This window comes from Gadus morhua, chromosome 21 (assembly GCF_902167405.1).
Source record: "Gadus morhua chromosome 21, gadMor3.0, whole genome shotgun sequence".
Lineage (NCBI taxonomy): Eukaryota > Metazoa > Chordata > Actinopteri > Gadiformes > Gadidae > Gadus > Gadus morhua.
Genome location: NC_044068.1, coordinates 5,398,745 through 5,414,269, shown reverse-complemented (window position 1 = coordinate 5,414,269; position 15,525 = coordinate 5,398,745). Strand labels below are relative to the sequence as shown.

The 15,525-nt window shown below is 49.1% G+C and overlaps 1 protein-coding gene across 1 annotated transcript in view; it reads right to left on the bottom strand.

Annotated features, from left to right (window-relative positions):
• Nucleotides 1–7,190: 7,190 nt before the first annotated feature.
• The window catches only part of LOC115534435 (MAM domain-containing glycosylphosphatidylinositol anchor protein 2), a gene marked incomplete in the record, with an annotated part of 161,336 nt that continues 153,001 nt past the window's right edge, over nt 7,191–15,525 (bottom strand). The window contains 3 exon segments of the mRNA XM_030345420.1: nt 7,191–7,923; nt 9,022–9,118; nt 10,059–10,189. Coding sequence (XP_030201280.1) covers nt 7,832–7,923; nt 9,022–9,118; nt 10,059–10,189 — 320 coding nt within the window.

Below are 15,525 nucleotides of genomic sequence, written 5' to 3'. Positions count from 1 at the left end.
GCGTTCCTTGCGATCTCTGGTGGCGATCGCCCGGCAGTCCAACAAACCACCAGTCCTTAAAGATAAAGCATACTCCGCTCCAAGCGGTCACAGGGTGCGTTCCTGGCGATCTCTGGCGGCGATCGACCCTGTCTCTCTGCTCCCCATTCCTCCTACTACAAGACAAAGCAGGCACGTCATTACACACTCCTGATTGGTCTGATTGCGAGCAGGTGCCCGCAATCAGACCCATTCCCCCCCCCCCCTCCGCAGATCCACTGTGCTCCCAACATGCCCATGCTTCCTCTACAGGCCAGACGCCGCACGTAATGAACAAGTCAGATACCTTTTTCAACAGAAAATCTGAAAAGTCACACTCAGACAGACAGACAGACAGACAGACAGACAGACACACACACACACAGACAGAACTTGGTTGTGGGTTAGACTCATCGTTTCTCAAGGGCAGCTTTGCTTCATCCCTCCAGGTATACACATATACAGTATATATATGCATTGATATTCATGTCTCTGCCTCCATGGCGTAATACCTCTGGATAGATGCCAAATGGCATCAATCTAGGAGCTATCTAGCTACCCCTTGATCTATTGATCCACCCGTATCCTGGTCAAAAAAAGGTTTCACATACTGGTCCGCACACGTACAACCGCTTATGAGGAAAGACATCAGTGGTAGCCTCATACACACTGACACCCGTAGAGACAGAAGAATAGCATCCTCTAAAACATTGGGCAGCCCAAGGTAAGCCCCGGGCGTGAGAGAGTGAGAGAGAGAGAGATGACAAAAGAAAGAGAGAAAGAGATGACAAAAAAGAGAGAGAGAGACGGCAACGGAGAGAGTGTGAGAGAGAGAGAGCAAGGGAGTGATCATGAGAGCGAGAGAGAGATAGAGAGTATAACAAGGTGACGAGAGAGAGATGACAAAAGAGAGAGAGAACGAGATGACAAAAAGAGAGAGAGAAACAGAGAGAGATTGTGAGCAAGAGAGAGTGATCACGAGAGAGATAGAGAGAGAATAACGATACGACAAGAGAGAGAGAGAGATGACAAAACCAATGAAATGCTGTGGTTCTCGCCCTGTTCCCCCTCCACCGGCTCCAGGGGCAGAGAGGCGACAACACCACGGGCAGACAGAAGTGTATCGTCCCCCAGGCGTTGCCGTGTCTGGGCCTTGGGGCGCCGTTCACCTGGTAGCCCCGAACCCGCAGTCTGACGGCGTGCTGAACGCCTGTGATATGAACACCTTGAAAACAAGGGGCGCCCCACACGGTTTGGTTGATCCTCGACCCACCTGTGGAGGAACTCTGGCCCGCGGGCCTCTCCAAATGTTTGGTGCAGTGAAAGAAGCAGAGCCCTTATTCATGGGTCGTACGAATGAAACATGGAGGGAATTATTAGAATAGGGAACGTTTTGTTCAACACAGCATTCGCCTTTGCAGTCTTTAAACACACAAACGACCAAATCAATCCGTCACCTTTCATTTGATAACACCTTTTAAACACGCATAAATATATATGTAATAAAAAAGAACAATGCAAAAAATATATATAGGCCTATATATATATTAAAAAAAATTATATATCTATATATATATATATTATTGTGACCATCATAGATTTCCTTTTAAGTCGCCATCAGGTCTTTGAAAAACACTTTTCAAATTAATCTTCTTCCTGGCGGAGGGCTTGGTGTCTGTGGAAAGCATCAAGCCGACACAGACCATGTGTGACTCCCCTTTCAAAAGGTCAGGCCGCGAGAGCTACAGTTGGATTGCTATTTTCATAAGCTGTGGTCTCATGAGATGTCACTTCCTGCCGACCCCTAAGAAGGCTCAACCTCTTGTTTCTTGGCAACCCCATTGCTTTTGCTCTCCAGCCTTTCCCTTAAAAGCCCCTTTTCTGCTACGGTCACTCACCTTACAGCTCTGAGTTCTATGGATGCCCTGGAAATACAGTCGCCTTGGCAGCTCCCCAACACTGTAACGCCACGGTTTTATTCTATCATTTGAGTGCGACACAGCCAGCAGTCACTCAGGGGAAATATAAGGCTCACCTTTGGAAAAGCACGCACCATATCGCATCATTGGCAGAAAGTTCCATCAAGCTGTGAAAAATAGAGGAAATTGACGTCCAGTTCCCTATTCGACGTGCGTATACATTATATATATGTATATATATATATATATATGGAAGGGATAATGTATAGAACACCAGTCATATTCGGGAAAATAAGCCAGACAGGGTGAACCGGCGACGTTCTATACATTATCCCGCTTATTACACAGTCTTTTTACAATAACCATTCGTAGTGTTGATCAGCAGAGAAGTAGTCCGCCAAAGACGTTGACGTCGCTTAGCAACCGAATACAATGGGGTTGATTATTTACCGGACTACTTGCAGAGTGGTACAAAAGACGTGAATCAGAGGCAAAAAATCGCTTTCCTTGACAGAGGTCATTATATACTTAGCAACGGTCAATTATCAAAAAATATTTTGCCGGCGGAAGTTACACGGAGCGTCACCATGCAAGTGTACTTAACGTTCCACGGCATTAATAAGAGCCGTGTTATAAGTGAATATATTGTACTTCAATGCTATGGACTACGGAAGGCAAGCTGTGTCGGACACGTAACATAAAATATTCATTTTCTTTATTTTATCATTAGTTGCAGGTATGGCACAAACAAAATGTGTGATCAATTTTGAAAGAAATACAGTGAAAAAGAAGCCTGGTGGTGTATAAATATAGAGCACAAAACAGAGAAGAGTGACAGGTCATCATTACAGGGTTTTGGCACAGAACAAGATAAACAATGTCCTTGTTGCCGCTTTCAGAAAAAAAAATTGGGACTCTTTTCATCCCAAGCGTCAATTGTCCTTTTTTCTGCCTTCAAAAGCGGAAAAGGCGGTTCTTGGCACTGCCTCCCAACTTCACCCGACTATGGAAGAAGTTGGGACAACTCTCAACCACTGTGCAAAGACTAACGAAACAGAGAAAAAATCAAAAGCAAACTAATAATACGTCTTTATGCACACATCTTGTTTTTCTGGGCTTTGTCAGTATATCTGGTCAGAGAACACAGAGGAGAACATGGAAATGTACCATCGGAGAACAGTTTTTCTATTGTACGGTTGTCAAATGAAACAGCTGTGGCATGAAAAAGATTGCCGAAGGCTATTTCTCTCCCTCCCCCCCTTCTGACAGATACAAATAAGGATGTGTCAACCACTTCACTGCTATTAGTACGTGGCCGCTGCCCTGCAAAGGCTGCTGCTCTGCCAAACTGTAATGTTACTTTGTCCCAAAGTATCACAGTGTATTTAACACCGTTAGACGTCTCTACTTGGGGGCGGACATGTTTGGGAGGGTGTATTTTTGTATCACTTGGATGCTTCCTGAATTGTTAAGTTGGCGTTGGCATTTCTGGTCTACGATTTCCGGCCCCGACTCGCTGCTATTTTTCGCTACTATCGACTAGCGCCATCTTTCTCAATAAAGCCAAACTTATAATGAAGCCAATAAAGCAGGCGGCTTATTTCCAAATAAGTAAAAAAAACTCTGGAAGGCCAAGAGCAAAGAAGTCCTGGGCGGACAAACTCTGTCGAGACAGGAAATCAGAATCTTGAATGTGGAAATGAAGCAAAATACATCAAGCCTTCCTTGTATTTCTGACCGATCAAACCCAATGTTTGCAATGCTCTATGCGCCTGTGGAGATTCTGGTAAGTGACATACAAAATCTTGGAGGTGTAAGAAGTGCCCGATAAAGTTTGCGTTCTTCCATTTTCTCCGCAATCAACTTATTTTTTTCACGCGACCTCGCCGAACAATATCTCGGCCGGGAAGTAGTCTACCCACTTGAGGAGTGGTGGTGTGAAGAGAGCTAGCCGCGGACGCCGATAGCACAACTGAATGGTTAAGTTCGGGAAGCTAAAGCCGTGCGAGAAATGGCACAAGGTGTCAAAGCCCTTTTTCATAGGATGAACAGCAAATGCATTGAGCAAATCCAAGAAAATATATCGTTAAGGGTGGGCACTTAGGCACACACACTCGTACAACACTCACACCGTAGTCGACCAACATCCAAGGGACGCAGCGACTTGTGTTTTATCTGTGGTAGGCCAATGTGTCCATATGTTGGTTTTCGGGTACAGTGTTTTGGTCTGTGCCCAAAGTCTGAATCATGGCTCAGAGCATGAACGCGTCGACCCTCCTCAACACACGGAATGTGTCTACGGAAGTCCGCTGTTTTCGCTACAAGCCTAAAATAAAAGTGATATGCTCCACTTTTTAAATCCCATTTTTACATTCATATGACCTGGACATTGGGGAGGGGGGGGGGGTAGGATATAAAGACAGACAAATTATATAGCAATTATATATCTATATCTATATATATATGGATGCCCTGAATGCCTATCAGTCTGCTCTGTTCTGCTTGTTATTGTGGTCTTCTTTACACGTATCCTACTCATGTCACACCTATTGTACACAGTCTTCATGTATCAGACACGCTCGGACCAAGGGGCGGAGCCTCATGCTCCGAAAGGCTACATTCGCTTGAAATCCCCCGACGACGGGAAAAAAACATTTTTAATCTAAGGTCTCCCCATGTTTCCTGAAGAAGTGAATTAAGTTCGTTTTGGGGGAAAAAAACGAGAAAGGAAATGAAAACGGGATTGTTTTTTGGATTCTCTTGTGTTTTCGCGGCATGAATATTGACATACTTATCGAACAAAACCAACAAACCGGCCAAATATCGGTCGTGGGAACCGCGGGGGAAATGTCAATAAGCCTGGCTTTGTCTGAGCAGATCACATATATTTGCATATATACTGCATTATATATGTCAAGACCTTATACTATATGTTGTGCTTCCTGTATTCCAACATGAAACATTTATCATAAACCTTTTTATACTAGAGCCTTTTTTTTTCTTTTTACATTTACAAGTTATACAATTACCAAATGGGTATTTTTTTAACGTCATATGTGCCCATCCGATTTGACTTCAGCAATGCAAGGGAGACAACGAGGATAGAAAAGAAGTTAAAAGTCATTTTTTTAACAGAAAAATTAAGAAACAAGACACATTTTTCATAACCAACAATGTACGGAATTTTCCATTTGCTCTTTTTTTTCGTGTATTTTTTTTGTTGCTTTTTTTTTTTACAATACATTTTTAAAAAACCCTCCGCTGGTGAAGGTTTCGGTCTCAGGTAGCTCTTCCGCACTTAATCTTCACAGTTTTTGTAAAAGCGGAGAAACATTCTCGCCAGAGTAATAAAATATCTTGACTATTATTGTGATCATTGTTATCTTTTTAATGCTCGTAACTTGTTAAACCCCCCACCCAAACCACGGCGCGAGAAGACCAAGCGTAATCCAACTCAGCGGAGAGGGAGAGTCCGGCGGTTTCCCGCCAACGCTTTGTCCACTATTGTTCTGTTTGTCTGTTTCCTTTTGTCCACACAAAATGGCCGCCCAGCGCGGAGGAGAGTTACAGAGAGGAGGAGAACGAGGCGTTCGATCTGAGCCACCTGTATGGTCCTAAACCCTCCTTTAGATCCAGAAGGTTCCAGTTGTCTCTCTTGTTCACTCACTCTCTCTCTCACACACTCAGTCAGTCGTACTCCCTCGCTCGTTAACAACCACGATGGATGTTCTTTACACTATTCTATTCCCCCACCCCCAAAGTTTGTTTTGCTATCCAATTCTTGTGATCGACAAGCACCCTCTACGTACACACACACACCAACATGTGTGTGCAGAGGTGAACACACATGCAAACACAAACACACACACACACAAACAAACACATACACAGCCACAAACCCACCAACATGGGTGTGCAGAAGTACACACACATGCAAACACACACACACACACACACATTCACACACGTGTGTCAGAATACACACACACAAACACACACACACACACACACACACACACACACAAACATAAACTCACACACACATGGGTGTGCAAAAACACACACACACACACAGACACACACACACACACACACACACACACACACACACACACACACACACACACACACACACACACACACACACACACACGAGGAGCTCTGACGAGAAGCGGCTGATTCCGTTGACACCCATCCCATCCTCCCGTCCCATCAGCACCCGTGGGTGCAAAAAGGGACATGTAGAAAATAGTCCATCAGTGGCAGGGGTGGTGGTGGTTGTGATGGGGGCTAAGTTGGGGGCTGGGGGAGGGGGGGGGGGGGGGGGGGGGGGGGGGGGGGGTCAACACCAACAGAGATGTGTTCCATGGTCGTCAACACCCAGACTCACGGTTCAGTGTATCGTCTGAAGGCACTTTTTGTTTCATGGCAGAAAGTGAAGTGGCTTCCGGGGGGTTTGCGCCGTGGGACGGGGACGGGGCGAACTCTTCTGGCGGCCCTCTTCGCTCGCCGCCTCTCGCCTCGAAGGTCTCCCATGCGTCCGTCCTCTCTCTCTCTCTCTCTCTCTCTCTCTCTCTCTCTCTCTCTCTCTCTCTCTCTCTCTCTCTCTCTCTCTCTCTCTCTCTCTCTCTCTCTCTCTCTCTCTCTCTCTCTCTCTCTCTCTCTCTCTCTCTCTCTCTCTCTCTCTCTCTCTCTCTCTCTCTCTCTCTCCCTCCCTCCCTTCTCCTCTGTCCTCCCAGTTCCACTTGTGTCCGACGTGTCTCTGGGTCTCCTGCTGCCGTTCCCTTCCCCTTGTGCCAAGAGGCTACAAACAGAGTCAGAGGTCTCACACACACACACACACACACACACACACACACACACACACACACACACACACACACACACACACACACACACACACACACACACACACACACACACACACACACACAGATGTGTGCGTAGATATGCGTTCCTTTATTCCTCTCTCCCCCCTGGTGATACCGTGGGTCGGCCGGGGGGGACTCAGAGCACAGTGTTAAAAGATGTGAAGTCGCCATAACAGGTGGGTCGGAGGGGGGGGGGGGGGGGGGGGCTTAGCAAGGCGGGGCTAGGCGTCGAGGGAGTGTCCCCACTCGCCGTCAGTACAGCACCGAGCAGACGTAGAAGAAGAAGAGAAAACGGTAGGGAGGTGTGAGGTGAGGCCGCAGGGTGGGGTGTAGGGATTGGGGGGGGGGGGGGGGGGGGGGGGGGGGGGGGGGGGGGGGGGGGGGGTGTAAAAGCCTAACGTCGCTGTCTGGCGCCTGATGCTGAAGTCGATGATGGTGGGCGCATACAGAGAGGAAGGTCTGAATGTGAATACAAAGCAGGGGATTCAGGTATTTAACCTCCTCCTCCTGCTCCTCCTCCTCCTCCTCTGCGGAAAATACAACAAAAATCCCCTTGGACCTTTGAAACAAGTTCATGTCTTTTTTCTCGGTCCAGCGGTGAGATGGTTCTTGTGCTTTACAAAGGGTTCTGTTTGCAAGCTCCCTCTTTTCATCCGTGTGCACCAAAGTCCAGGGTGGGATCCAACGTACCCCCCTCCCCCTGTCTCTGTGCTTTGCGAAGGAGTTCCAGAGTCCTGCGCCCTCCTTTTAAAAAAGTAGTCCTTTTTTTAGAAAAACGAAAAAAAAGCATCACAACTCTCCCTTATTACTTCTTGTGTGTTCGGGAACTAGTTTTTTTTCGGCTTTTCTCTCGATACGTTTTTAGTTGAGTTTTTTTTAAGATCTTCCCTCCTTGTCCGGTCGCAGGGTCCGGGATGCATGGTTCTTTGGTGATGTGATGCCGAGGGGACCAGCTCACAGACGTCGGGGTGGGACGGTTCGCCCCCGAGGCGACAGGGTTGGAGGGCCTGTGTGGGGGAGAGGTCACCTCTGACCTCCCAGGAGAGTCGTCGCCAGGGCGGCGAACAGCAGCCATATATGGGCGATGACGGCGGGCGGAGCCGAAGATCTCAGATCTGGTGGATGTAAAGAGCATGAGTGGCGGAACGTCACAAACTCTAACCTCAACAAGACATGAGAGTCGAATGCTACACTTTGGTGGTGATACACAAACACAACACACAAAACAGTTGCCCCATGCATAAAACAATGATGACAAACACAAAACATTGGTCACAAACACACAGAAAACACTGGTCCCAAACACACACAAAACAATTGTCCAATACACAAAACACTAGTCACAAACAGAAAACACTGGTCACAGACAAACAAAACACAGGTCAAAAACACACATAAAACACTGGTCACAAACACAAACCACTGGTTACACACACACACACACACACACACACACACACACACACACACACACACACACACACACACACACACACACACACACACACACACACACACACACACACACACACACACACAAAACAGTTGTCCTATACATAAAACACAGGTCACACACAAATCATCGGCACCAAACAAAACAAGAAACAAATGGCATTGTGGCATGACTATACTGTGCTCCACTAAATTAAAAAGCTACTTGAGCATATTCCTTTTCAACATACTCATCAATACACTATTTATACACCATAGACTAAACACTATATACACGAGATATAATCAGAGACATCTCTGTGCTGCCCCATCCAGGTGCTCAGACAGTACAACAAGCCTTTTAACGCACACCACCACAGACAGAAGGTGAGTGAACCCACGGTCGCCACGGCGATGTTCTCTCCCGCGGTACATCCCTGTCCACTGAGGGCACCTTTTTTTATGTACCAATTTCTCTATCTGGCTATTTATTGTTCCTGCAGCACAATTACATCGCTCCGGTCTCGGCGCTATTAGTCATGTGATTACAGCCCAGTTTCTATGGCAACTGTGAGCCCCCCCTCCCCGCCCTCACCTCCTCCGCCCCCCCTTTCTCCAGTGGTTTCAGCATTGACAACTGTCTCGTGTTTTCCCCAGCTCGTAAATCTGAACACTGTCAGACAGGAGATGGAGTACGCTGTTGAACCAGGAGGTGGTTGGGGGACAGGGAGACAGGAAGTGGAGGAGGGGGAGGGGGGGGGGTTGTTGGGGATGCAACTCACTGGGCGGTGGGTCTCGACACTCGCCCTCCTCCAGGGTAACATCGTCGATGGCAATGTCTCCCTCGATACCTGGCCCACGGACTCCCTCTATCACCACCTGGACAGAGAGGCAGAGAGAGAGAGAGAGAGAGAGAGAGAGAGCGAGAGAGAGAGAGAGAGAGAGAGAGAGAGAGAGAGAGAGAGAGAGAGAGAGAGAGAGAGAGAGAGAGAGAGAGAGAGAGAGAGAGAGGCAAAGAGAGAGAGAGAGCGAGGCAGAGAGAGAGCGAGGCAGAGAGAGAGAGAAAGAGAGAGAGAGAGAGAGAGGCAAAGAGAGAGAGAGAGAGAGAGAGGCAAAGAGAGAGAGAGAGAGAGAGGCAGAGAGAGAGAGCGAGGCAGAGAGAGAGAGAAAGAGAGAGAGAGAGAGAGAGGCAGAGAGAGAGAGCGAGGCAGAGAGAGAGAGAAAGAGAGAGAGAGAGAGAGAGGCAGAGAGAGAGAGCGAGGCAGAGAGAGAGAGAAAGAGAGAGAGAGACAGACAGACGTGGAATCCGAACGAGAGAGGTGGAGATAGACAGAGAGGCAGAGAGAGGGGGACAGAGAGAGAGAGAGATGAAGACAGAGAGAGGGAGAGGGAGAGATGGGATACAAAGAAAGGCAGCAGTGAGATATTGTACTGGCACACACATCATTTAAACTGTTTTGTATGATCCCTAGACAGCACGCTTGTGTTTTGAATGAGTGGTTTTATGTCAATAATGGATTCATATAGAACGTATGCACGGGTTTGAGTATAAGATCCTCTATGGAAATGAATAGACGGGAAGTTTTACTATTGTGTTTGACCTCTCCCGCTGTGAAAGCTGCAGAAGATTGTTTTTATTAATGTTGTTTTATGTCATTTTAACATATGAAAGTTGTTGTCTTTGAACACTATTTTCCCCTAGCGGATCGCAGCGTGCGAGAACAATCTTAGAGCAACTAGACAAAAACATCTTCCAAATCTGTTTCATATATGAGTCAAATAACAACGAGGCAGGCAAGTCTGTCTTTCTTTCCCCCACCTGGAAGGATGAGGAAGGGTGGATGCTGACTTTGGCCTGCTTCCATCGGTCGCCTTGGTTACCGGTGAGGGACCATGCCGCACCCTCGGTGGTGGTCTGTCCCTTCTGCTTCAGGAAGGCGTTCAGCGTACCTGTAGGGGGGGGGGGGGGAGGGAGCACAGACGCTGAGGAGGCTGATCTGAGTCTGGATCACAAACGTACAATCTGTGTTTCGTGGACCACAGAGAACGTTCCCTTTATGCGACGGGGCTCAAAAGTGTTCCATCTAGACGCCAAGGCTCAACTCGGTGATCAGAGAACGCAGTTATAGCCAGCACGGGCAAACGATAGAAGGATGACGGCAGGTGTCCTCAATACAGAACACAAAAACAAAGGCTTGCTTGTAGTATTTTCCCACCTGCTTTAAAGGAAAAGCATTGAGGTAGATTTATGGGGGTTGTGTTGTACAGTTGTTCTGTTTAAATAGGTATTTTCACTCGGTGGCCAGTTTGGGGTCCAATCAGAAGCCCTGTATCGTCTGAGCAGTTGCTTCAGGGTTCTCGACCAAGGACATCAACCGAACTAGGCAAACCTTTCCCAAGTACACTGGGCCCTGCCATCGGTCAACCACGACCCTCTCACCGCCACCGGCCATGTTAAACAACCTTCCCGCGACAACATCGGAGGCCTACCCTGGCGAGAAAGAACATGTTTTTAAGTGTTTCGAGGCCTTTAGCCGAATGCCTTCGCACACTGTGCTCCTGCCTTTCCCTTGAGAATGGAGCCCACACGAAACATTCATATTCATCCCTGTCTCCTCCATTCTACATTTATTTATGCCGCCTCATTCAAGGCAGCGCCAAGCTCGTAGCAAAGGTTAAAAGCAGGTCATAAGTATTGATACTTTTATTAATTTCAGATTCTGCGAGGGAAGATAAATTATTCCCCACGCTCTCTGGAATTTTAATATCGCTAATAGGCAATAAGTGCCCCTACAGTGTGTCTTAATTTATGAAGAGTTTGAGACTATTTCAGTCCTCACTGCCTATACGTCTTTTCCTAGACACACTGTGTGTGTAGCAGCCTTATTTTAGGGTTGAATAAAGCCGTAGCTAAATCATTTTCCAAATGAGATCGGTCCTCCATCGAAATGTAATTTGAGTCCGACCCTAACTCATAAGTCTGGCAGAAAACCCGCTTTTCTTTTTTTTCTTCAACTTTACATACAAATACTTCAGTATGAGTGCCAGGGAGACATTGCTAGAACAATGTGTTGTCTGGCACTGGACTTTGATATTAAACCATCAGATGACGACAGGCAGTGAAACCACCACCCTTAGCCCTCTCCCAGGAACACAGCGGCGGAGGAAAGCACCAACTCCCATGGAACCAATTGTGTTGGCGGCTGTGTTGCAATGCAGAGAGATACACGGAGACAAGAGCGGGGAGACACATGATCTACAGGGAGAGAGAGGGGAGAGAGACAGATGCAGAGAGAGAGAGGGGAGAGAGACGGATACAGAGAGAGAGGGGGGAGACAGAGATATACAGGGAGAGAGAGGGAGAGAGATATGGATCTACATAGAGAGAAGGGAAAGAGATAAAGATATACAGGGAATGGATAGATGGGAGAGAGACATGGATCTACAGGGAGAGAGGGGAGAGATACATGTATCTACAGAGAGAGGGGAGAGAGACATGGATATACAGGGAGCGAGGGGAGAGAGACATGGATATACAGGGAGAGAGACATAGATGAGACAGAGGGGAGAGAGACAAGGATCTACAGGGAGAGACCTACATATACAGAGACAGGGGGAGAGAGACATGGATCTACAGGGAGAGTGAGGGGAGAGAGACAGAGGAAGGGAACACAGTGAGAGAGTGAGGGAGAACCGAGAGTGAGGGAGGACCAAAGAGAGAGAAATGTAAAGACAGACAGGAGGAGAGGAGGTTGAGGGAGGCGGTCTGAGCGAGAGGGAGGAGAAAGAGTGAGAGAGCGAGGACGAACGGAGACAGAGGGAGGAGAGACATGAATCTGCAGGGAGAGAGAGGGGAGAGAGACATGGATCCACAGGGAGGGAGAGGAGATGAGAGACAGAGAAAGGAGAAGGAAGAGAAAGACAGGAGGAGGGAGCTTGAGGGGAAGGAGGTCTGAGAGGAGGGGGAGGAGGAGACAGAGGGAGGAGAGGAAGAGAAAGACAGACAGGAGGAGAGAGCGTGAGGGGGAGGAGGTCTGAGAGGAGGGGGAGGAGGAGACAGAGGCAGGAGAGGAAGAGAAAGACAGACAGGAGGAGAGAGCGTGAGGGGGAGGAGGTCTGAGAGGAGGGGGAGGAGGAGACAGAGGGAGGAGAGGAAGAGAAAGACAGACAGGAGGAGAGAGCGTGAGGGGGAGGAGGTCTGAGAGGAGGGGGAGGAGGAGACAGAGGGAGGAGAGGAAGAGAAAGACAGACAGGAGGAGAGAGCGTGAGGGGGAGGAGGTCTGAGAGGATGGGGGAGGAGACAGAGCACACTCCCCGGCCCGTAGCACAACAGTCCACAGCGGTGATAAAACACGCGGAACTCCAGCATCACAGTCAAGCTGCTCCGGGCCTGCTCTGAAGTCAGAGGCGGAGTAATTTAGCACCAAGGGGGAGGCACACCTTTGAACCGACCCGCCTCGTAGCCAAACGCGAAGAACAAGGCGCCCTAGCCCGGCGTCGCCTAGGAACCATCATGGCCGCCGCGAGGGGGCCGCCTTATCGGCAGTTGGTGAGGAGGATGGACGTTTTGTAGGGGGAAAGTGAAAAACACAGCAGGAACAAGATACGCTGTCTTATTCTGTTTGTTTCTGTTTTTCCGCGAGTCAGTCTGTGTTAAGAGTCAGCCTCACTGTTGTTTGGGGGGGGGGGGGCGTGTGTTCGGAGTTCAGCTCTCGTTTAGCCAACAGAAGGAGGAGTGTTTCCGAAACCGTACGCGCTGATGTTCTCTGCGCTTTTATTTTGAAGGGATAAACGTCGGCGCTTGCTGCAGAGCTTTTGTCGCCGACGGCACAACAAAATAAACAATCAGTTTCAATTATTCACCACTGCCACACTTACCAATGTTAACGGAACCAGGAGCAGAAACCAGAGCGACAGAAGACAAACGCAAGTAAACGTATAAAAAACACGTCGACAGAGCGAGACACGTCGCGCTAAACACGCCGCCGCCTCACGCCCTAACGGACATCTCCACGTCCTCAGCCTCCCATTCCCTCCCTCTTCTTCTTTTTTCTCTCCAACAGATCCGACTTGAAACAGAAATATTTCCTCTTCTCCCCGGCTTCCCTCGGTGGACTTAATCCTGTAAACAAACGCGTCACGGGCCGCGGCAGAGGGGGAGCTTTGAAGTGTGTGTGGCTAATGAAGCGTGACCCTGTTCCAGGTGCAGTCAGCAGGCCGCCCCTCCGCGGGGGGGGGGGGGGGGGGGGGGGGGGTTCTCTGTCTCTTTGAGAACCTCCCGTCCTCATCGGCTCGACATCGCGCAACGAGACATTCGCTGGGGCTCCAGGGGGCTTGGGGTGCCCTCCCCCCCTTCCCCCCTCCCCCTCCCCCTCCTCCTCCCCCTCCTCCTCCTCCTCCTCCTCCTCCACGGCTGCGAGGGCCAGCAGGGATGGGTGGGGACCCCCAGCAGGGGGGGGCTCTGAGTGTAGGGCTACTCACCGGTGTGAGATCACAAAGGAAATGACCCAATAAAGAATAATACCGTGACCCGGAGTCTGTGTAGTGTGGGGGTGGGGGACGCGCGGGGGTGTGGGGGTGGGGGGGTGGGGGACGGCTGGGGGCGTGGGGGACGGGTGGGGGCTTGGGGGGAGGATACTTTCTATCAGCAATTTCTGCTCGTCCCACTTTGTTTTGATTAAATTATGTATTTCTTTTCTTTTTTATGCGTTGTTTTTCACAAAGTAAACAGTTTTTCCCGTAATGGTTTCATCATGTGCTCATTTCTTTTTTTTACATACAAGCATTCATAATAGCATGTAAACAATATTTATGGCCAAAGCAGTATCAAATGTACAAACTGTATTTTGATTGAGTCTCAAGGTTCTCGTAGCGATTGGCCAATTGTCAAAGAGAGATACGAGAGCCATGAGACTCAATCAAAACATTGTTCTCTGTCACCGAGTGCGCCGTTAACACAATGTACGTTTAATTGATTTCGTTGTTGGAGGGGGGGGGGCGATGTGATGTGACCCATTTACCCATCCTCCCGGCGAGACGCGAACACGCTCGCGAACGAAACAAAACAAAAAACGAAATAACGATTGTTAAAACCCAAACGACGGGAGTGGGACCGCGGAGCCGATCTCCGCATGGAGGACGTGTGTCAAGAGCGCCCCGGTTCCCAGCCGTCCCCCCGGGGCCGTGGGAGGAGAGATCCCCTCCCTGGAGAAGCTCCTTTGGAATACCAAACAAGCGGGCCCCTGGCCTCCTCCGGTCTCCTCCGGTCTCCTAGAGGCCCTTGACATTTAGCCCATTCATCATAACACGACGCGATCCGTGCACAAGTCGTCCCTAACCTTCCTCTAGTACCGCTCCTCCCTTGCGCAAGGGGCGCGGGGGAGAGAGGGGGAGAGAGGGGGGGTTGGGGGGAGGGGAAGAGGGAGGGAGGTGCAGGGGGTAGGCTGGCTGGCGATCAATCTGAGCAAATTGGAAATGTCACGGCCCGCACAGCCTCAGCAGGGCGCCGGAGGAGCTCTAATCTCCCTGCTGAGTCCCCCACCCCCACCCCCACCGCCACCACCCTCCACCACCTCCACCACCTCCAGCTCCTCTTTACCCATACCCTCTCTGGCTCCCCCCCCTGCCCCCAGCCAGATGTTGGCTCTCCACTCCCGCCCGTACGCGGGCGCCACATGTTTGTTTCACCGCGGCGAAGCGCCGCTGGCGTGGTCGCCTGGCAACAGTCCAGCTCCGTCGCTTGGAGAGCGAAAAAACAAAATCTCCCTCTCCCCGCTCACCCCTTTTAACCACTTTACCGTCCTCCAGGTCTGCCCTCTCATCCCACCTGTGCTGGAGATCCTTCTCTAATGGCGGTGAATTAGGTGAGATAAGATGGCCTTTATTCACACCAAATGCTAAAAAACTGCCCGTCTGGGCTCAATAAACATTCTTTTGGTGTTGATCGCAGCAGTGCAGGACAGTGATAAGAGTTCAAATGGAAATGTTGAGTAGGAAGATCCAATAGCTGACCAGAAATGTTAAGAAGTATATTGTTGCATAGGAGCGGTGAAATGTGGCCGCAGAATTTAAATTTAGTTAGAGTTTCATTATTGAGCGTATCGGTGACATTATTGAGCTGATACATTATTTACAAGTGAAAACATTGTTTAAATCAATCAATATAACAATCAATCAATCAATGAAAGCTAGCTCTCCAGTCAACCTTGGATGTGTTAGCTTGTCTTTCAGCTAACCATACCGTTGAAAGTCAACCGAAAAAACAGACATTAAAAGAAAGAATAAAC